Consider the following 23,614-nt stretch of genomic DNA (forward strand, 5'->3'; position numbering starts at 1 on the left):
TTCCACTTCCCTGACAAAAATACATGTAACATCTTATATGCAAATTACAAGACCTTTAAATCATTGTCATAGAATAAGGAAGGCACACACATTCTAGTAACTATTAATACCTGGGAGGGAAAAGTAAAATAAACGTTGCCACGGAAAACATTTAAAACAGTCTTCACCTAAGGCAAAACACTGGAACGGAAGCCAGGCAGCTGTATGCTCTGCCCCAGGAGTCAGCTGGCTGAAGTTAACCAACTACTCATTTTTGGTCTATTTTTTTTCTATTTTAAGTAAGGACTATAGTAGTAGTCCATTTCTTAAGAGCCATTATAAAACTTGGCGTGCTTAAGAAAAGTCAGAGTCCAAGAGATTCGGAAAAGATCTTTACCAAGCCCCATCTGATAGAGGGCTAATATCCAAAATATACAAAGAACTGGAGAAGTTAGACTCCAGAGAACCAAATAACCCTATTAAAAATGGGGTACAGAGATAAACAAAGAATTCACAGCTGAGGAATATCAAATGGCTGAGAAGCACCTAAAGAAATGTCCAACATCCTTAGTCATCAGGGAAATGCAAATCAAAACAACCCTGAGATTCCACCGCATACCAGTCAGAATGGCTAAGATCAAAAACTCAAGTGACAACAGATGCTGGCAAGGATATGTAGAAAGAGGAACACTCCTCCATTGTTGGTGAAATTGCAAACTGGTACAATCTCTCTGGAAATCAGTCTGGACGTTCCTCAGAAAATTGGACATTGTACTAACTGAGGACCCAGCTATACCTCTCCTGGGCAAACAATGACTTCATGAAATTCATAGGCAAATGAATGGAACTAGAAAATATCATCCTGAGTGAGGTAACCCAATCACAAGAAAAACATACATGGTATGCACTCACTGATAAGTGAATACGAGCCCAAAGGCTTGAATTACCCAATATGCAATCACAGGCCACATAAAACTCAAGAAGAATGACCAAAATGCAGATGCTTCAATCCTGATAGAGATCTCTCCTGAGAGACACAGCAAGAACATGTCAAATACAGAGGCAAATGCTAGCAGCAAACCACTGAACTGAGAACAGGACCCCTGTTGGAGGAATTAGAGAAAGGACTGAAAGAGCTGAAGGGGCTTGCAATCCCATAAGAACAACTATACCAACCAACCAGAACTTCCAGGGACTAAACCACTACCCAAAGACTGTACATGGACTGATCCTGGGCTCCAACTGCATATGTAGCCAAGGTTAACCTTACTGGGCACCAATGGAAGGAGAAGGCCTTGGTCCTACCAAGGTCGAATCCCAGTGTAGGAGATTTTCGGGGGTGGGTGGTAAGGGGTTGGATGGGGAGGGGAACACTCTTATTGAAGGAGAGGGGGAGGGGCTAGGTGGCTGATGGACAGGAAACCTGGAAAGAGAATAACATTTGAAATGTAAATACAAAATACGTAATTTAAAAAAAATGGAAAAAAATAAATAACAAAAGAGAAATAAAGTAAATAAAATACAATTAATTAAAAAAAAAAAGAAAAGTCAGAGTCAGAGATAACAGAGCAGCCATAAATAGCATTGGTTCAATAAATCATAGAACAATGAAGATGGGAGGTCTTGGAGTTTTGATTGCTTTTTACACTCTAATGTCCACTGATAGTGAGCACATGCTTGTCTCTCTAGGTCTGGATTACCTGAAAGGACTGGATCTGGAGGGTATTTCAGGGGTAAAGTAGAAACTAGTGTAGTCGTAACTTTGGCGTCTATGAGAAGGACCCTAGCAAAGACTCCTAGTGATGGGGTACCCGGATTCTCAACCACCCGTCTTCAGTATCCAGGGAAGGTTTCAGCTGGAGGAATTGGAATAACCCAGCCACAAGACCTTTGTCCTGCCTGCAGAGTATTCTGGGACCAGAGCCTAGTAAAATTCTCATCAAAAAGACTAGAGAGGGGGAGGAGGAAAAGGAGGAGGGGAGGAGGAATGAGAGAGGTCAAAGACACACCATGAGAACAATGCCCATAGAGTCAACTGACCAGGGAACGAAAACTCAAAGAAATCAGGGAGCCTGTAGGGGTCTGACCTAGGTCCTCTGCTATGTTATGACTGAGTAGCTTGGTGTCTTATGGGAATCCTAACAGTGGAAGCAAGGCTGCCTCTGATTCTTTTGCCAGCTTATGGGATCCTTTTTCTTCTACTGGTTGCTTTGCCTTGTCCAGATTTGATGTGATGGTATATGCCCAGTCTTAACTGTAGTTTGTTATGCCATATTTGGTTGTTGTCCCTGGGAGGCATATTCTTTTCTGAAGGGAGGCAGAGAGATAGACTTCTGGACAGGGGAATTGGAGGGGGTGGATCTGGAGGACAGGGGAGGTAGAGAGATATGGACATGGGGGTGTGTGTAGAAGAGGTGAAGGGAGGTGAGACTTGGGGGAGGGGAGGAAAGGAAAACCGTAGTCAGGATATGATATATGAGAGAATAATTTTAAAAAATTAAAAAATAGTATAGAAGTAGTTATTTTCCTTTTCATCCCAATAATTTCTTGTTCTCACTTATATGGTTAAACCTAGGAAGGGAAAGAGAGAAGGAAAGCAGTGGGGTCCTTTACTAGTCCTACATGTGATTCTTCCTCTGCTTGTTGCTGTACACTGATCTTTTTTTTTTCTTTTTTGTCGGAGCTGGGGACCGAACCCAGGGCCTCCTGCTTGCTAGGCAAGCGCTCTACCACTGAGCTAAATCCCCAACCCCGCTGTACACTGATCTTATTGGAGATTGCTCAGTTGATGCCCTCTGGAGATCACCAGCTACTCTGGGAGGGGACACATGGAAATGGAGAAGGTCTTTTAATGATTGTCTTGGGGGTGAGGTCACCTGTTGTCTTTTAGACATATAATAAGTGCATAATTTTATGTTATAATAGTTTTTACATATTATGCATTTTAAAAGTAAGTAGATTTTTAATGCATCACAATGTATGGAACAAATATTGATTAATAGAGAAAAATTTCTTTAGATTGATGCTACCATATAAACCACAGTACAGCTACCCTTCTTTCTTTTACTGTCATATTTAATATTAGGTTTAATTCCTAGAAAACAGTTGCTTTTTAATACAATTATAGGGTGCAGCGAAAAGAGATGTTTCATTCAGGAAACATTATAAAATTTAATTTGAAGATAGTTAATCTTTGTGAAATTATTATATTCAATCCCTGGACACAGAAGAGGATAACATAATCCTATGATGACTTTGGCCCACATCCCACCCAAGCCATGTAATCGTCACATGGGCATACTCACTCTACTTCTCGGATTGACATAATCAATCCCTAGTGTAGTCATGGCTTTCACAATGGCCAGGATGGACTGCAACGTGTTACTGTAAACCACTGCTTTAAACTCCATGCATTCTTGTTTACTGTAACCATTCTTGTGGATGATCCTGAAATTCAATGGGAAAAGCTTTTGTGAGGTGAGCTTCTGTAGCACAAATGACCATCAGCAACAAATTGCTTGCGTAAAAGTATTGCATATACAATTTAAAAAGAAAGGGTTTTACTGATGAGTGTATGCTGACTCTGGATACTTTAACACTTGAGAATGTTCCTCATTCATTGTTTTTATCATATAAAGGGTGAAGAACACGTGCTAAATATAAGACGACTGTAGGACTTGTTCTAGACTAAATATATAAATATATGTCACGTAGGTCTTTTTTTTTTCAACATAGACTCCTTTGCAAGAAGGAAATTCTCTCATTTCAAGGTCAGAGATGAGCATCCAGATCCGAATGCTGGTGTGGTGTTTACACCGTGTGAATTGTGCAGGATGTGAAGTCACTTAGCAGAACAGCCCTGGCTTTTCCCATCACTTAAGACATACTTGGAACAATTGGAAGTAGGAGTGCCTGCTTTCTATTTACAGCATTAACAAAGGCATTCTTTTTTATTTTTTTCGTTCAGGTAATTGCTCTCTGTTGAATCCCTTCTCATTCCTCCATGGGTGTACGTGCTCCCGGGTCTAGAGAACTACCCAGACGGTAGGGTTGGCGGGGCTCCTCTCTTCCTTCCACTCATTCACTCAGAAGTCAAGGTTTGACCGAGGGTTCAAGAACAATACCTTAAAATAGAAACCTTTAAAGCTAAACATGTGTGCTGGCGCTCATAGTTCTCTTGAGCGTCTTTGCCTCTTCACTGTGTGATAAATTCGTGTTTCTTTCTGTTGTTCTTTTGTTTATTTTATATTGTTTTCAAAGTGCTTTGGGTTTATTTGGTGTGTTTATTTGTTTTCTGGTCTCTTTATTTTGAGTGGCACTTTTCTTGAGATTCATGTTGCGACTCTACACAGAGAAGCCCCAGCTTAAGGGGCAAACAAAGCACGAAAACCTTTTCGATGCCTTTGAAGAACTTAAGGCATCAAATGGAAGGCCAGCACTGAGAGGAGTGAAGTGTGCCTCTACATGTCTTTTAATTTATTCCGTTACATTTGATTCCCAATATAAATGCTTGTGTTTATTTTTAACAGGGCCTTGCTTATCTGCATTAATCTATTAAATCGCTTAAATAGACAAAAAAAAATACAAAAAACCTAGATATAGTGACTAAGACCATAAGAAAGAAGAAGGGCATTATTTCTAAATTTAAGCATAGTTGTTGAATAAATCCCAGTCCTCCATCCAAAATTAAAATAAGACTTGATTTTAATTGTTAAATTAAAATGCTAATTATGAATAAATCTGGGGCATCTGGGTTCCTTTGGTGAAACAAGTTCTGACTCTTTCCAGCCAGTGAGAAAACATACAATTTCTTGTAGAAAGAGTTCTTGTTATCAGTTAGTTCCTGTCTGTTTAAACGCATACAATAATATTAATTCTTCATTATATATTGAAAGAATGAATGAATCACACCTGTCCCTCCTCCCACGAGAGCCTTAGTGGAATTTTTGTTGGTGCAGCAGCCACTGCACACTGTAGCCACCAAAAATATTTACATTTTGGATGGCTCCTAAAGGTACACATGGCTCAGAGAATATAACCATGAAACCTTCACATCATGGTAAAATTATAGAAAGAATTATCATTTCAAAGATTTTTGTGCCATATAAAAGTTCATAGCCACATCTGTGAATGGAAAGAAACATTAGGAAAAAATGTAGTACATTGTATTATGGGTATAAGATGCTAAAAAAAATACAAGACAAAGAGTAGCAGAAATAATAATCTGACGATTTTGGAATAAAAATCTCCACATTAATGGTCAAAAGGAAGAGGAACTTTATAGGTGCATGTGCATAGATGCATGCAGTTACCAAGTTTGGACATGTGCTGAGCACTGGTGTTGGTCAAACATTGTTATATGCAGATGCAGATGCTGCATTAATAATTCAAACAGAAGATGAAGAGTTTCAGCATTTTGTAAATTGATTGCTCATACTTTGTTTGAATTTGGAGTCTTTATCTTCCATTTTACCATTTTAAATAACTACAGAAATCATATTTTACATATAGTTTCACACTTTGTATACTTAAATTACTTCTATATTATACATATTTCAAAATCTCATTGAGGTTTCTCAGAACTATGCATAGACAAAGAATACTTAGGATTTTTCAATTTTATATGTGTGTATTTATGCATATATGCATACATGATTTCGTTTTATTTTTTCTGTGGCACCATTTGCCTGAATGCACGTAAGTAACCTATATGTCTGCCTGGTTCTTTCAGAGTCCAGAAGATGGTACCACATACTTTCCAAGTAGACTTATGGATGTGGTCGTAAGCTTTACTAACCTGCTTGCCCGGTGTCTTTGTTGGGAGGACTAGCTGGGGTTGGAGTCTGGGGCAAGGAAAGGTATGTGGAGGAATGAGGTATGATCTGGTCTGTGGGATGCAGAGGTAACCTGAAGTGGGCAGGAGTTCTTGGAAACTAACTTTCACCCTGCGCAAAGGCAACAGGTGCAATTAATGACCTAAATATCTCTCCACCCATAAATTTATTTTAGAAATACAAAAAAATATTTCCACTAATTTTTCAAATATGTATTTCTACAATTAGCAGTAAAAGTATTACTTTTATAGTCTTTGTTCTTATAAGATAATAATTATAGATTAATGGTGTAGTTTTGCTTTTTGAGAAGCCTTACACTGTGCGCCAGCTGATATAATATACTTACTGTGTAGTATAGATTGGCCTCAAACTTGTGGTAATCCTGTTTCAGCCTTCTGAGGCTTACAGTAATAAGCCACTACATCGGGCTAAAATTATGGGTTTTTTAAAATAATTTATTATAAAAAGAATGCTTAATTATTGACTTGAGCTTTTATTTTATAGATAGTAGAGTTTGAATGAATTTTATGATTTATCTTTTTGTAACATGTGGTTGAATTGCATCTATTCATTGGTTCCTTATTTCCATATACTGGGCAGGCAACTGTTTTACATAATAACCTATATTGCTTTATATATTAGTCAGTTACATAGCTATAATATTTATTATTGGCTATTATTTTTACCTGAATTCTGAAAAGTGGCTCACAAAGCATTTCTTTTAGGAGTTTTTCAGTGTGTAGAATGAATGTTACTGGTATGTGTTCACTTAGGGCTAACCATTTGGTATTGGGCAACTAATTGGGGTCTCTTCTCCATGGAAGACTTTTTTTTCTTTTCTTTTATTGGATATTTTCTTTATTTACATTTCAAATGTTATCCCCTCTCTGGGTTTCACCTTCTGAAATCCCCTGTCCCATCCTCTCTCCCCCTGCTTCTATGAGGATGCTCCCCCATCCACCCACCCACTCCCTCCTGCCTCTGCACCCTGGCGTTCCCCTACACTGGAGCATCAATCCTTCACAGGACCCATTGATTCCCAATAAGGCCATCTTCTACTACATATGCAGCTGGAGCCATGGGTTGCTCCATGGGTACTCTTTGGTCAGTAGTTTAGTTCCTGGGAGTTCTGAGGTGTCTGGTTGGTTGACACTGTTGTTCTTCCTATGGGATTGCAAACCCTTTCAGTCCTTTCTCTAACTCCTCCATTAGGGACCTCGTTCTCAGTTCAATGGTTGACTAAGAGCATCTACCTCTGTATTTGTCAGACTGTGGAAGAGCCTCTCAGAAGACACCTATATCAGGCTCCTGTCAGCATGCCCTTCTTGGTATCCGCAATATTTTCTGGGTTTGGTGACTGAATATGGAATGGATCCCCAGGTGGAGCAGTCTCTGGATGGCCTTTCTTTCAGTCTCAGCTCCACACTTTGTCTCCATATTTCCTCCTGTGAGTAGTAGGTTGTTGGGAATTGAACTCAGAACCTCTGGAAGAGCAGTCGTTGCTCTTAAGCACTGAGCCTGCAGAGGACTGTGCAACTATCAGTCTTCCTTATGTCCCTGTAATTCTCTGTGTAGGGCTGAAGCCTCTTGGGCTTCCACTGTCCATGTCAGGATGCCTATTAAGTCCTATTACAGCTCATGATTAATCAGCCATGTTGGTGAGACCTCATTAGCAGATCATACTTAGTCATAACCATGTAACAAACTTTACTAAAAAAAGGGGCAATCAATATGGAAAAGACCAAGAAGGAGGATATGGGAAGATTTGTAGGGAGAAAAGTAAAAGAAAAAACGATAAATTATAATATAATAAAAACTAAAATAAATAAAACTAAAACAGAATTGTTTAACTCATAGGTAAACATCATATATTAAATATTCAAAATAGTTTTGTACCTACTTCATTTGTTTAACAATAGTACTTTTTCCAGATTCACCTGCTCCTGAAACAAAATGAAGCAAATGTTATAAACTGATATACAGGCTTTGTTAGTACATTAAAACCTATTTTATCATGTGTAGATTTTTGACCACCTTTTTTGTGTAACTTCTAAAGGAAAGAATATTTACTAATAAAGAAAATTACATTTTAAATTTAAACATGATTTGAGATGCTTATATCTCCTAGATTTGCAACCTAAGAACATACAAGATCAGACTCTAAATTGTTCTTGGCCTCCTGAGATGAATCTTTGCATCTCTGTTTGAATAAATGACAAAAGAGAACCATTAATAATTTTATTCTGAGAACTCTTCAAAGAGAAATCTATCCTAACTAGAACATGTTCTTGTCCTTAAAAGCCTATGATATCCTTCTACATAGCTATAATTTACTTTATTTAGATGAATGAAGCATCTTAACAACTTTATGTAACTGTAAGAAGCCCCAGTGCACAGGAGGTGACAGGGAATGTCATATGATATAAGATCAGGGTGCACGAAGGTAGGAATGAGGACCCAGCAGTGGTACCACAGATGTTATACTCACCCTTATCTGCAACATGTCTTGTAGTTTATGATGCACACTATGCATGATTTTGGCATTAACTTATCAACATACAGAACACTAGCATCATATAGAAAAACCCAAAGTGCACATGATCCTTAAGAGACAGTAATAGCTCTTGGTGAATACCTAGTGGCTGCTTTAGTTTGTCAGTCAGGACCTTCTCAAGGTATTTCTTGAATCTCTCTTGATGTTAAAGACAAGGTTTTTGAGGAACAAACACCAAGATGCCATGACCTCAGTTTGTTTTGCATCTGTGTATAGCCGAGAATTATCTTGACTTAACAACGTTTCATGATTTTGATATAAACAAAAGGTAATTTGAATAATAACTAAATTTAAAGCATATTGAAATTTTGCCTATGAATATGAATTAGAGCCCCAGAGAGCACTAAGTAGAGTTTTAATCCCCCTTCCACCTACTAGACCTCCACTTTTTCTCTAGTACGGCCATCTTACATGCTTATGGTCTCATTGTCATCCATCAGTATGAGAGATAGTTCACATGAAAGAAATGAGTATTTGAACTTATACTTCAAAACTAACCTGCCCATACCAAGGAGCTATTTGAAAAGAAAAGGAAAATCAGCTTTCTTCAAAGGCATGTCCCTGAGTATATCAACCTGGAACCACTGCAGGTCTTATATCCAGGAGCAACTGACTAACATAAAATGGACTCCATTTATTTATTTATTTATTTATTTATTTATTTATTTATTTATTTATTTGTCTGTTTATTTTGGTTTTATTGTTTTTGATTGATTGATTGATTGATTGATTGATTGATTGATTTTTGAGAAGGGGGAAGGAGGAAGGGAGACAGAGAAAGAGAGAGAGAGAGAGAGAGAGAGAGAATCTTGAAACTAGATGGATAGGGGCTTGGGAGGATCTGGAAGGAGTTGGGGAAGAAAAATAATATTATCAAAATACATGGCATAACATTATTTTATTTTGTCCCTTGTATGCGAACATTTTTTCCATTGAAGTATCTCTGTATGGTCTTAAATATTTTCCTGAGCCTAGGTGAACAGATAGAGAGACAGCTAAATTTAACTCTTATGACAGAATATTTTTATGGTCCCTGGCAAGTCTTAATGTATCCGATGTCTACAGTTGTCTAAAGGATGCCTATGTGTATAATACACAAAAATAGGGAGTGGTAAGGCTGTAGTAATTAATACTTCATTGACAGATGGTTATGTACCAATTCTTCCTACTGGATTAACTGCCCATGATTCTTCTCCATTACTACCCCAGTGTGCTTTCTGCCACAGGTCATGAAAGTTAAAAGCAAAGCCAATGAATGCAAAAATCAGCCATGGTAACTTACCAATGTTCCTTCCTAGACTCTTTTTAACCTGTTTTTGCAATGCTGATGTTAAAACTAGGTCATGAGGGTTCTAGGCATTCATTGTTCCAGCACACAGTAATCCATCTCTGGATAGTTAACCGTGAGCCAGGGAAGTGATTATTGGAAACCAAGTGGCAGAAGAGCCAGTCGCACACAATCTCACCCCACCAAATCAAACACAGGTATTTAATTTTACTGACCTGAAGTTTTTAGCAGTGGGAATGAGATGGCTTTTGAAGGAGCTTCAGTTCTACCTATGCAGGTTTACTTTGTGTAGTATTTTGCTTAATGAAAGGGACACTGATGGGGGAAAAAACGAACAAACTCGAGAACTTTTGAAAAAGGGAAATTTTTCTTCTGGACTATCAATTAAAACTTTTAAACAATTATTTATTGTCTATGGTTCGAGAGGTATGTGACTACTCATGTCATGATTAAAACTGTAATGTAAGTGTGATGTAAGCGATTGTTATTCTTCATTGTTGATAGAATAATTAGAGTAAAATCCTCAATGTATTCAATACAGGTCAAAGTTTCAGGCATTTTTTATCTTTAGTTGCCTGGAACCACCAGCATGTGATCCATAAATACTAAGGTCAAAAGTCAAGATCAGATGGCAACAACACTAAGACTGGAATTTCCCAAACTATTTCTGAGACTGGAACGGTTGTGAATATTTAACAATTCTTTGTAACTTATTAAGTAATTAATAATATGCCTAAGTGGTTTAGAATAATTAGTTACTATTAAGTAGAAGATAACTTTATGAAACTTCATAGTAGTAATTCATATTTTCATTTGTAATTTTTTTAAAGTACCATTTAGAAATTTGCAAAAATTTTAAAAGATTTTCTTGGCTCTGTGTGGTAAGTTTAGTGTTCTGGGTGAAGGTCCCTAACAGTTAACTGCTGCCTTGGTATAATTTCTAAATTAAAACAAACAAAACAAAACAAAATTGTATAAAAAATCTCCTTCATTATTTCAAACTCCATCTCAACGTTCCTCAGAAATGAACTATTCATTTCCATTCTCACACTGATGGTGGGTCTTAGGTCACGATCATCACTCGTGCTTTTAGGATTAGATCATGTTACAGGGCTAAATATACACATGACAGAATGTTTGCCTATGCTCAGTACATCCTAAAATAGTTCCTTCCTTCTAAAGCAAGGGCATAACTGACTTATTTTCTGGGCTAAAGAGTACCAAAGGAATTTCCACAAGATACATATGTGTTTCTTTGAACAACATAATGTTTCAGGTAAAAAATTAAAACCTATACTTCTGTTGCATTTTAATATGCACAAACTATAAATAGTAAAATACAAGTAACCAAAACTATGGCTATGTAGATATATGAAAAAACTTAAATCTGTAAAATATTAATAACTTAACTGTACTCCACTGATCTTTTGGCGATAACGGGCAAGATAAAATGAAATAATTTGACATATGTTGATATATATGACAATTTTCTAGGTTGCTGAAATCATATAATTGTATAATAGAGAAAAAGGTAGAGTGTGCCAGCCTTGTGGCTGAATAGAGAAATAAGAACGATAGAGCGATGAATGTTCTCACACACATTCTATATCTATGTTCATTTAAATTCAGCTCCCCTGCTAATGCTGTGTTGTATTACTCTGGTTCCAGGTAATGCATTAATAGTGTAAATATTAAATGGTTTCAAGCCATATTCTCATAGTCAAAAGTTTCCAGTCTCTCTTTGGACTGTATTCATGATCGAAAGTTTTAGTGTGATACCAGAAGAGCTTCAATTCCAAACCTAAGTCCTAGTCTTATAAAGACTATTAATGTAAACTTTTAAGGATAATTAAGAAATACAAGTTGGTAGTCACTTTATGAATGATCAAATTCTTTAATGCATTCAGCATTTTACTTGTAGTCATGCTAAGAACTGATGTAATTAGTGACAGGAATACCTCTTATTTAGCCTTTTGTATGTTTTCTAGGTTAAGCCTAGGACAGATAACTAGAAACAAAACATGTTTGTCTATTTAGATACACTTTAGATAGATAGGTGGTTCTCAGATGCTTCAGAGACATGCAGAATGTGGCATTTAAAATGTTTAGTAAAAAAGTTTTTTTTTTTTTTGATAGAGAGACAGCATTTCCTCCAAAGAAGATGATAGGACTCCGAAAGCCCTAGAATTCAAACTATTTTAAGTTAAAATGAAAGCTATGCTTTTATAGGCATTATTTGTATTAAAGTATTGTGGGAAATTACTAATTAAGATCGAAGCACACCAGGACCAGTGCACCTTGACCGATAGCCTCTGGGCTTGGCGCAATATGGGAGACTCCCTTCATTAACAGGGTTTCTCCTTCTCTGACCTTGTCTGGGTAACTCAATACACACCTCTACCTGACATGTAGCCTCAATTAGATTATAGGACCGATTTCTTTTCTCCTGACAAAATCTGATCAGTCAGTACCTTAGATTCTTGAAATGTTTTTTTCATGTTAATGAGAAATTGCAGGTACCCTAAGACCCCAGCCAATAATCTTTGTCCATACCTGATGTCCCCTACACTCAGTCCTCCAAAACTTTATAAGTCTTCCATCACCTCATGTATTGACACCTGATCCCATTGTGGTCTTTCACCACACAAACACAAACTCACAAGGCTCTGCAATCATCATCCCCCCCAACTCATCCCCCCCAGCTCCTCCCCCACCTGCGCCTCCCCCACCCGCCCCAGCTCGCTGCTTCTGCTCCCACTGCCCTCATGGATTGTATTGGCCGACAATCTAGGAGCAGAGAGACCCCCAAATTGTCGTCTTCTCATCATGCTTAGTCTTTTTCAGGAATAACATGCCCCACTAAATAATTCTCCTCATGAGTAAAATTAAAAATCTCAATGTCTTCTACATGACAGCCATTCAAACAGACTGAACAGAGATGAAAGAAAAAGAAAAACAAACAAACAAAAAAAAACGCTGTTCATGTACCTTTGGAGATAAAGACATAAATTTTATTTATTTATGTAATTTAAGTTAACTTCCATACATTTCTGACCTTCACTAGGCAAAGCGACTAACTTACACCTCTGTGAAGATCAGTCTCTTAGTTTATCGAATCTTATTATCAGTGTACAACTTAGGGCCTTTGGAAATTAAATCACAGATACAAATGACTTGGAGAATACCAGAGCAAATATTAGAAGTCTCCTCAGATTTGACAAACGTGCTTTCATCCCACTCAGTAAAAAAGGTTCAAGTAAAGTAGCTTCCACTCTTCTGTTTATGACTTTGTATTTTATTATTTTTTAATACTTTACATATATCTGTCTGTGGGTATATACACACAAGGGCAAGCTCGCAGAGAGTCTAGTAGAGAACATTAAATCCCCTGCAGTTGGAATTTCAGGTAACTGTGAGTCACCTGATTGGGTGCTGGGAACTGAACTCAGGACCAGTGCAAGAGCTGTAAGCTCTCCTGATCATCTTAGTCTCTCTGCAGGACCTTCTGTTCTTTAATACTTTCTTATGAATGATGCTTGCTAAACTTCCTACACTGCGCCCACACCACGCCAATACCAAAGTTCTGAGATTTCTGCTCTAACATTCAGATACAGCAACATGAGAAAGCCACGTCAGTTTTATTTTATTTTTTTTAAATAGAACACTTTTCAAAATACAGACCATGATTACTATGTCTTCATTTTTATTTTGACCCTGATGCTTTGTTATGCTTCCTCCATATATTTAGCCCATACTTGTTAAGAGCTTTCTATGTTTTTCCACATGAAGTCATCCACGAATTATAAATTTGATTTTCTTTAGCTGCATGAAGAATATCTATGACATTGCACTTTGCTGATTTGAAACATATTTCTGAAGTAGAATTTTCTCAAACTTCTGCTGAATTTAAGCCATTAAAAAGGGAGAAAAAAAACTTTAGGCTTTTTCTTTATTGTCTAAAATTTCCCATCATTCACATTCTTCATTTGTTCCGTCGTTGTGTGTTATCAACAAAGTCTACTTGATAGAATGTCATGCCTATGCACCCTCACCCGAATTCCTGGTACCTGCCTGGAGTTTGTCAAGGGGAAAGTCAAAGGCAGAAAAATGTCAATGTTTATTCTTTTAACAGGAAGCACCTAATCAGCATTAATTCTTTTTTGCTGTCTATAGACAACAATATTAATGGTTGCTCATCATTAAGAGTAATATTTAGATTTCTGCAGACTAGCTATACAACGGACATCCTTTCTCTTCTTAGTTTGTTTTCAATAGGTGCAAATGAATATTTTGATTTACATTTTTGCCTGTCTTGACATAATTATTGTGACATGACTATTATTAACATGATTATTATTGACAGAACTACTGCTGACAGTACTAAATGTCAACGAATATCCTGATAGCATTTAAGCACTATTCTTGGGATTAATCATACAATTCCTCTTGCCCCATTTTGAATTTGGATTTCATATATTTCTTTCACCACTCTGCCAATACATTTCCCCAATGTTTTACAAAATGACAGAATTTTCTTTGTGCCAATCAAATCTTTTCAACCAACTGACAAAACTTTCCTCTACATGTTTATGCAGTCTTAAAATTATCTGTCCCTGAAAGATCTGTAAAGCAATATAAAAATTAAATACTCCTTTATTTTGCAAATGAAAAATAAGTAGAATATTGTTTATTTTCCACAAACATTTTGTTTCTAAGTTAAAAAGATGGAGATTTGAGAGGACAGTTCTTCAGAGCCCTGCATTTACGTCACTAGCCTTGATCAGCTATCTCGATCAATAACAGACATTTGTGTTCCCATCCACATACGTGTGAGTATTTTCACATTTTTTTGCTTTGCTGAAACATTTGAAAGCAGCTAGACACTTTGCCAATTCATATTTCCAAATGCCTCTGCTAAGAAGGCCATTTTCTGCTAACTGTAATACTATTTTTATGTGTAAGAAAATTTACCTTAATCCAAAGTGTTCTCTAATGAACACTGAATACTCAAATTTATCTTATTGCTACACAAAGTCTTTTTATTACCTTCATATTTCCTAGATTCAACATCCTCTCACAGTTTACATATTTTTGCTGTTACCTTAATTTTTTTTAAATTTTAGAATAAATGCCCCTGTCTCCTTGTTGATATTTTTATTTGTCTTTATGGAGTTAATGCTTTCCCAAAGTTTGAAATTATTTTCTTATGCAAAACTGAATAATCTGTTTTGTTTGATTATCGTTTTGAGTGTAAATACATTCATATAAATTTTACATGAAAATGGAAAGTATATGGTGCCAGATAAAATTCCGTACTTGTTGCCTGCCTCAGAACTTCTCAGATTAACATATCAAAGATAAACATCTCAATCCCACAAAATTTCTCATCAGACAAACTGCTTCAATGTATCTCACCGAGGAGAAACTATCTAGTCTCCTATCTTTCCTTTCAGAGATCTTTTATTTGAATGATCCAACTTCTCATTTTATACACATTGTGGAAATATCCAAGGATGTTCAAGTTACCTAAGGGCACAAAACCGCAGTATGTAATCAAACTTATAGGTTATATAAGGTTATATGTAATCTGCTTATAGGTTCAAGTGCTACTCCTGTTCATTCTGTCTACAGTTTGCAAAGCTAATAAATAAAGGGGATAACAAAGGATCAATATGTAAATGACTTAGATTGTGGCCATATTTTTAGGCCACATATTTATTGTTGAATTTATTATGTTCTATATTTTAAATACATACAATCTGTGTGTCAACCATATTTCAACATCATTTCCAAAATTATATTTTCACCTTATTAGATTTTGAAAACCATTTTCAAAGATGCCTTTTTAATCTCAACATTATCTTGCTTAGATCAGAAAATGAAGAAAAAAATAGAGAATTAGGGGATGTTTTTTCCTTCTGTGTGAGCCTGTTTTAGATAGCCATCTATTTGTCTAAATGTCCTTTAATTTGGACAATAATAATGTATAAAACCTTTTAAGATAAATCGATGTTCCCATGGAAATCTTTTGTTAACAACAAGGCTGCCTTGTATACATTTGCTACTTAGTAATAAGAAAATGTAAATAAGGCAACTAAAGGATTGAGTATATCAGATATATTGCCCTCATCAAAGTTATTCCTTCTCAGAACACCCTTTCATTGCTGGTGAGAGTAGAAACTTGTGCTACCACTCTGGAACCAATTTTGTCATTTCTCAGAAAATTGGGAAGAGATTTACCTCAAGACATAGCTATAGCACTCCTGGGCATACACCCAAAAGGTGCTCCACCATCCGACAAGGATACTTGCTCAACTATGCTCATAACAGCTTTATTGGTAATAGCCAGAACCTGGAAACAACCTAGATGCTCCTCAACTGAGAAATGGATAAAGAAATTGTGGTTCATTTACACAATGGAATACTATTCAGCTATTAAAAACGAGGATGAGAATTTTGAAGAGAAATGGATGTAACTAGAAAATACCATACTGAGTGAGGTAACCTGGACCCAAAAGGACAGGCATGGTATGTACTCACTGATAAGTGGATATTAGCCATAAAGTACAGAAAAACCATGAGAAAATCCACAGACTCAAACAAGACAAATAACAAGGAGGGTCCCATGGTATCTGTGGGGACAATTCTAGTTGAAACTCCTGGCAGTGAGGGCTATGGATCCTGAACTGGCCACTTCCTATAGTCAGGCAGAACTCCAAGTAAAGGGATAAGGATAGAATCCCACCCACAAAACTTTTGACACAAAACGTGTCCTGCCTACAAGATGTGCAGGGTCAAAGATAGAGCAGAGATGGGGGGAATGGCTGACCGATTATTAACTCAAATTGAGACCCATTCCAAGGACGAAAATCAAATTCTGACACTATTAATGATACTCTGACATGTTTGCAGACAGGAGCTGTTTATAACTGTCCTCTGAGATGGTCCACCCAGCAGTCAATGGAAAGAGATGCAGAAACCCATAGCCAAACACTAGCTGGAGCTTGGGGAGTCCTGTGGAAGATTTAGGAGGGAGGATTGAGGGTCCCAAGGAAAGAAACTCCATAGGAAGACCATCAGAGTTGACTAAACTGGATCCTTGGGGGCTCCCAGAGACTGAATCACCAACCAAAAATTGAGCATGGACTGACTTTAGGTCCAAGCACATATGTCGCTGATGTGCAACTTGGTGTTCATGTGGGTTCTGCAACAATTAGAATAGGGACTGTCCTTAAATCTGTTGCCTGCCTGCCTATGGAGCCAGTTCCATTAACTGGTCAGCCTTGCCTGGCCTCAGTGGGAGAGGATACACCTAGTCCAGCTGTGATTTCATGTGTGGTGTATGTATAGTGTGTATTGTGTAGTGTATCGTGTGTGTGTGTGTGTAGTGTGTAGTGTGTGTATGGGGTGATATACAGAGGGGGTTCTCCCTTCTTTAAGAAGGGGAAGGAGGAATGGGGGATAGATATCTGAATGAGAGGTTCTTTAAAGGAGAGAAAGGACTGATATTGGGATGTACAGTGGATAAACAAATTAAACATTATCCCCTCTAATTCTCACATCTACAATTTGATGTAATAGAGAGCTACACTTGTTTGTGAAACAGAATTCTAGTTCAACCATATCTAATGGGAACAGTCAAAGTCATAAAGCCACCACAGCTGCATGACAGAGATTCAGCAAGCTTGAGCTAAGTGAAAGTTTTCCTGCAAATTTCCACTCTTCATCTCGATCCCCATGCTTGGGGACCATTTAATATTTGCATGACTCGGGGTTATTGGATTGCTGGAAGTTTTCTTGTGAATCGTTTCTGACTCTTCCAGGAACACTGCTTCAATGCTGCCCTTAGTCTTGAACATACTTAGCCCTCCCAATTTTATGGAGATATCTGCACCAAAACCTTTAAAAACAGCCATATCAACTGAATCCAGGGGGTTATAAGGTAAATGAAAGAATTTTAGCCCAAAGGAGAGAATTGTTTTGAGTCCTCAGGAGGAAAGACCCAGAGGCAAAATTTACCACAATTTATGGAACAAAATTACTGACAGATAGAATGGGTCAAATTTAGTGTACCATGGTGGAAATTCCTCTTTAGTAAAATGTCATGATGTGATGAAGACAGGAATAAAAACAATGAATTTATACTTCCTTGAAAGTAGGTGTATTTAGGTCTTTTTTTTTTTCCTTTTTTCGGAGCTGGGGACCGAACCCAGGGCCTTGCGCTTCCTAGGCAAGCGCTCTACCACTGAGCTAAATCCCCAACCCCAAAAGTAGGTGTAATAGAATAGGTGAATGTTTGGTTTGGTTTTACTCGGAGGTGCCCATTGGCCATTGTCTAACTACAAGCTAACAGTCATCTGGCTGAGATAGAAGGAGATTCACCTTAATTATGTTGCTGGGAATGTGACTTCTGGAGTATCATAGCACAAGGTTGATTTTTTTTTTGGCTCCACTCAAGTAAAAAATGTATTTTTCAGCCAAGAAACTGGAAATGTATTTTTTTTAATTCCACAGTACCAGGTAACAACATTAATTAGGAGTTTACAGAAGAATCAAAGAATCAATACGAGCTAAAATGGTTTTACTTTTGTTAAAAATAGCTGGGAAAATTATTGTAGAAGAAGGAGAAAGGAGAATTTTGAGGGGTTATGTTGATTAAAGAATTGATTATCAATTAGGATAGAAGATAAAGATAACCAGATATTCTTAAATTTTAGGAAAAACACAGATGAAGTGATGAGCTCTGGTTGAAAAGAATATATTTATATTTTAAATCAAGAATTAACTCAGAATATGTGGGAAAGTATGAGGGACTGCAAGATATAAACTATTTTTAGATGGGCTGTAGAAGGAATAATCCTTACTAGGAAAATTAATCTCTTGGAATATAAATTCCTACAGTAGCAGGTCATCACGTGTTCTGTGTAATTTGCTTTGGGAGCTACTAATCAGGGTCAATATTTTTTTCATATGTTGATCAAATCAAGTACTTGGGTTCACTTCTTTAGGTCCACGTCTACAATACTGCATTTCTACATTAGGATTGGGAGAATTAAATAGGGAGATGGGCTCTGAACTTCAGTCCAGTGTGTCAAATAAAAGTTTGTTTTTTTTTAATGATACATATGGTCCATGGTCGTCCAGATTGTTAAGTATGACACCAGCCTTCTCCACAGAATAAGTAAAGGTAAGTAATTATGTTAGTTTCTCATGTTACTTATATAAATGATTTCAAAAGCACAGTGCTTTAGAGTCAAAAAATCAAGTCTGGTGCAGAAATAGCAAAAAAATAAACAAAAAGAAAAACCTGTTATAGGGGTAATGTCCTACCCTACGCTCTGTTTTTAGAACCTATTCACAGTATGGAATTTGGGTCTGGTTACTGTAAACCCAATTAAACCAAAACAAAACAGAACATGGTTGTATAACCATGTATCTTAGGGTGAACTTACTATTGTTAACTAAATTGATGTGGAGTCAAACTGCCTTCTATGTATTTATGTTTATGACCATGATCAAGGCCCATCTCAACCTCATCACAGAAGCTACCGACTCTGCTAAGTGTTGGAGAATAGAGAGACACATGGCTCTCCACAGTGCTGAGAGTAAAAAGGGGTTGAATCCTCATTTATACCATCTCAGACTGAGAGAACATTTCAGAAAAGAGGAAGAAAGCAACATAAGAGTATGAAGACAGGAAGAGGGACTGTAAAATGATGCTGGATTCTCAACTTGACATAGCCATTGAAATTGTGAATTCACAGAAGCTGACATTGCTCACACCAAGCCTGCACAAAACTGGACCTATTAACAGTTAGATAGATGTGCAGTTGAGTGCTTGTGAGGCCTTATGCCCCTCCCTAACCCCTGCTAAACTATAGGCAAAATGTCATGAAGGAGGGGGAGTAATTATCTGTCTGTTCACTAGTGAACTCACCAGGCTTGAATATACCACAGAACCAGGAGAAAGGTCATAAAAATATACCCTTAAGTAAGTGTACCATATTTTCCTTATGCATTCTTGGGCTGAAGCACATCGAGGTTACTTCCAGTTTCTGGCTACTATAAATAGAACTGGAATAAACATGGCCTAGCAAGTGTCTTTCTGGTAGGATGGAGTGTCTTTTGGGTATACCAAGAGTTCAGCTATATACTATATATAGCTATAGAGTATAGCTTCTATAGCTGAGTCTTGAGAGAGCTGGATTCTCATCTTCCTAAGGAACCATCATGTTTGCTTTTCATGTTGGCTATTTGCACCCCCAGCAGCAATGGAATGGTGTTCTCCTTTTCCACATCCCTGCTAGCATGAGCTAGGATGTCACTCCTTTCATTGAATCTAACCGTTCTGATGGGTGTAAGTTGAAATTTTAAAGTAGTCTTGATTTCCATTTTTCAGATGGCTAGGATTTTGAATATTTGTTTCTTAGCCATTTGAGGTTCCAAAACTGACCACAAGAAATTAGAGAACAAACAAACCAAAAGAAACAAAAGAGCAGCAGCAGCCGCAGCCGCAGCAACAGCAACAACAACAACAACAACACATCGCAAGGGAGGTATCTGAGACCCAGAAAGATGAATGTGGTATGTATTCACTTACAAGTGGATACTGGCAATTAAGCAAATAATAACCAAGCCACAATCTTTAAACTGAGAGAGATTAGATAAAGTGGAAGGGTCATGTGAGGGCTGTATAGATCTCCCTGGAAGGGAAGAATATAATAGATTTTATGGGTATGTGGGGGTGGGAGGAGGAAGCGGGTAAAGGGGTATGAGGACCAGGTGGGGGATTAGTTGAAGGAAAAGAATAAAGGAAGAGATGCCTGGAATTTGGGGGGGTGGCATTTGGGGGATTATATGGAAACTTGGAAAGTTAAAACTTCCTGGAATACATGAAGGTGATCTAATAATGACTTCTAGTAATGAGGGATGTAGAGTCTCATCTGGCTATGTCCTACAGCCAGGAGATTCTGTCAGTGGTGGGGATGGATCGCATTTGATTGAGTTGTTGCCATAGGGGTCCCTTGGAAATTTCCAAACAATCCCGGTTTTGTTTTGTTTTTGAAAACAGAGGGCTGCTCTCTGCAAACTGACAGTGCAGCCCTGTGGCCCAGGACAGCATTCATACTACCTACTGAACATGAAATGCAGAGCCGTTGCCTACACGGAGCCTTTACCTCTGTAGGCTAATGAAAGAGGAACACGAACACCAACTAAGCCACAGAACCTTTGACCTACAAGTTCTCCTGCCTGCAAAATATCCCAGCTCAGTAGTAGCACCGAACTTGTGGGAGTAACCAACCAATGTCTCATTTGAGAAGGAACCATACTCTACACTGCTAGGGTAACCAAGAACCAGAAACCAGATAGACCAGAGAACTAGGGTAAAATCAAACATAACTGGTTAAAAAATTAACAATAAGAGGAATCCTAATAATATTCTGTTATGCACACAGTTCAGTTTCTTATCCATTCATCATCATCAGATAGACTTCCTCTGGTAGTTGATGGAAATAGACACAGATATCCACAGCTGGATATTGCTCATAAAGAGATTTATCTATCCCCCTTAGAGCTCTTCAAAAGCAGAGGCGGGAAGTTTGCATGAGCTAGGGGGTATACTGGGAGAGCAAGGCCCTCTTCTGAATCAACTAAGCAAGGTGTATATGGACTCACAGAGATGGCAGTAGTAGTCGCAGGCTTTACACGGGTCTGCACCAGGTCTTCTGTATACATATTATGGTCATTAGCTTACTGTTTTAATAGCAATCATGATGGTGAGGATGAGTATGTCTCTGACTCTTGGGAATCTTTTCCTCCTATTGGGTTGTCATGTCTAACTTTGAAAGGATAATTTTGCTGTATTCCATTATAATTTATTTTGCTATGTTTGGTTGTTAACTTTTAGAAGCCCGTTCTTTTCTCATGCGAGACAAAAAGGGAACGGAGGGAAGGGAGGTGGAGAGGAATTGGGAGAAGGAGAGGGAGGGTAATAATAATCAGGATATTTTATATGAGAAAATAACGTATTAAATTTTGCAAAGTGATTGTCAACTAAGAGAGGAAAAAAAGAAGACAAGAACTTAGGCAAAGGACTTGTAGAGGGGAGCAGCCCTTTAGATTCACTGAGATCTGTTTCTATTAATACAATGTTGGCCTCTGCTTGCCAGAGCATGAGAAATAGGAAACTTTGCGTTCTATGCTTTGGCACCCAGAAATTAACTAGACAGTATAGACCAAGGCAAGATGGATTGTACCATATTTTGTTTAGTTTTGCTTTTTATATTTCTCTTTTTTGTATTTTTCTTTTTTTTGTATTATATTCAGAATTGGCCGCTACCATGGTGAAGCTTAAATGCCATTCTAATTTATCAACTCTTGATTTATAAGTCCGTTATCTTTACTAAAACATATTAATATTGTTTCAATGAGAACAAAACCTAAGTCATATCTAGGGTGAGAGATGAGGAAGGCTAAGGTTATTTCTATAAGAGGTTGTATGATATCTTAATGAAGCCAAGTTTAAGATGAAAATACAGTGTAGATAATGTGAGTTCAGTTAAAAAATGAATCTGAAACAGATTTTACTGTTTTGAATTTGACATATAAATTAAATTTAGAGTTCAGAGTTCAAAAGAAAAAAATTGTCAAATGTTTCAAATATAAATTAAAAATAGGGAAAACTGAAGAATGATTTATTTTATTAAATTAAATCTGAGCAGCTCAGCATACATATAGTTGGTGTCAACAGCAGATTAGCATGCGGATGGATATATAAATGAAAGATATAATATTACTACTGACGACTCTTTCTCATGCCTGTTAATAAAAGTTACTCTTTCGACTTAATGAGGCCCATTAAGTGGCTAATTGTTTAAGAACAATTAGACTGCTTTTATTTCTATTTGAGAGCTTCATATATAACAAGTTGTGACCTGATGTCTATCTTTCTAGAGTGATTAGCTTTTCTGTTTATAGAGCCAATGTGTATAATAATCTGTCAACTCTCGATTCATAATTTGGGAAAACTCAATTTTCTCCATTACACCTTCCTCTTTGGGGTCCTTGATGTTCATTGACACATTTTTAGTCATCTCTCCATATTAGTTTACCTTGTGCTTCCCCAGCACAATCTGTGGTGCAGTTGGTCAGTTACTCCAGCACGCCAACCTCAAGCATCAGACCTCTGCGGATGTTTAACAGTACTGTCCTTGTAACTGGTAATAGATCCATCTCAGACAGTTGACTTATAATTTGTGTTTTTATAAAATAAGAGAAAATGTTTTTAAATGATGTGTTGAAAATATCTATCAGTTTTTGAAACTTATCTCTGCATGTAGACTTATCTTTTATTTACTTACTTGTTTGTTTGTTTGTTTTTTAAAAGAGAAATGGTTTATTCTGGCTTAACTCAGGGTACAGCCTGCCAGGGCAGGAGCTTGAAGAAGTTGATCAGTTGTACCCACAGGCAATAAACAGACAGCAGTGGTTGCAGGTCCATGAAGGCTCATTCTGTCCCTACATACTGCCAGTGCAACAGAAGATGAAAGGCATTAAAAGGAATGCCTATATGTGGTTTACTTTCCCTAGGTCTATATTATTTAGACTACAGGGTAGAGACTGACAATTCTCTGAAATTATGGAAAATATGATCGATGGTTTCAAATCACTTACCCATCATCTTCCTAAATGTCAGTTTCTAAGTGAACAGTTGTAGTACAATGGGTATGGCTTGCCAAGAACTACAGTGAGGAAGGAGAGACCATGTCCCATTCATCGAGAAACAGGAGACACAGCCTACAAGTATCTGTTGAAACGAACTCAGTAGTGGGTTCACAGTAAAAGAACACTTAGAAAATGATAAATCCACAATCCCGAAATAGTGAATTACTTTGCATATAACTTACATCAGGATAAATACCCAGCCGTCAATAAGTTAGAGCTCTTGTTTAGATTTGT

At 37.3% G+C, this 23,614-nt stretch overlaps 1 protein-coding gene and 1 non-coding gene across 2 annotated transcripts in view; both read right to left on the reverse strand.

Moving 5' to 3' along the window:
- Positions 1 to 23,614, reverse strand: part of Gnat3 (G protein subunit alpha transducin 3) — a 49,782-nt gene that overhangs the window by 24,862 nt on the left and 1,306 nt on the right. The window contains exons 2-3 of the mRNA NM_173139.2: positions 7,714 to 7,756; positions 3,285 to 3,426 (exon numbers count right to left, since the gene is read on the reverse strand). Of these exons, the coding sequence (NP_775162.1) occupies positions 3,285 to 3,426; positions 7,714 to 7,756 (185 nt within the window). The remainder of the gene's footprint in view (positions 1 to 3,284; positions 3,427 to 7,713; positions 7,757 to 23,614) is intronic.
- Positions 2,655 to 2,729, reverse strand: Trnaa-agc88 (transfer RNA alanine (anticodon AGC) 88). The gene has a single exon. It is a non-coding gene; the product is annotated as a tRNA-Ala (tRNA).

The sequence above is a fragment of the Rattus norvegicus genome, chromosome 4 (assembly GCF_036323735.1).
Source record: "Rattus norvegicus strain BN/NHsdMcwi chromosome 4, GRCr8, whole genome shotgun sequence".
Classification (NCBI taxonomy): domain Eukaryota; kingdom Metazoa; phylum Chordata; class Mammalia; order Rodentia; family Muridae; genus Rattus; species Rattus norvegicus.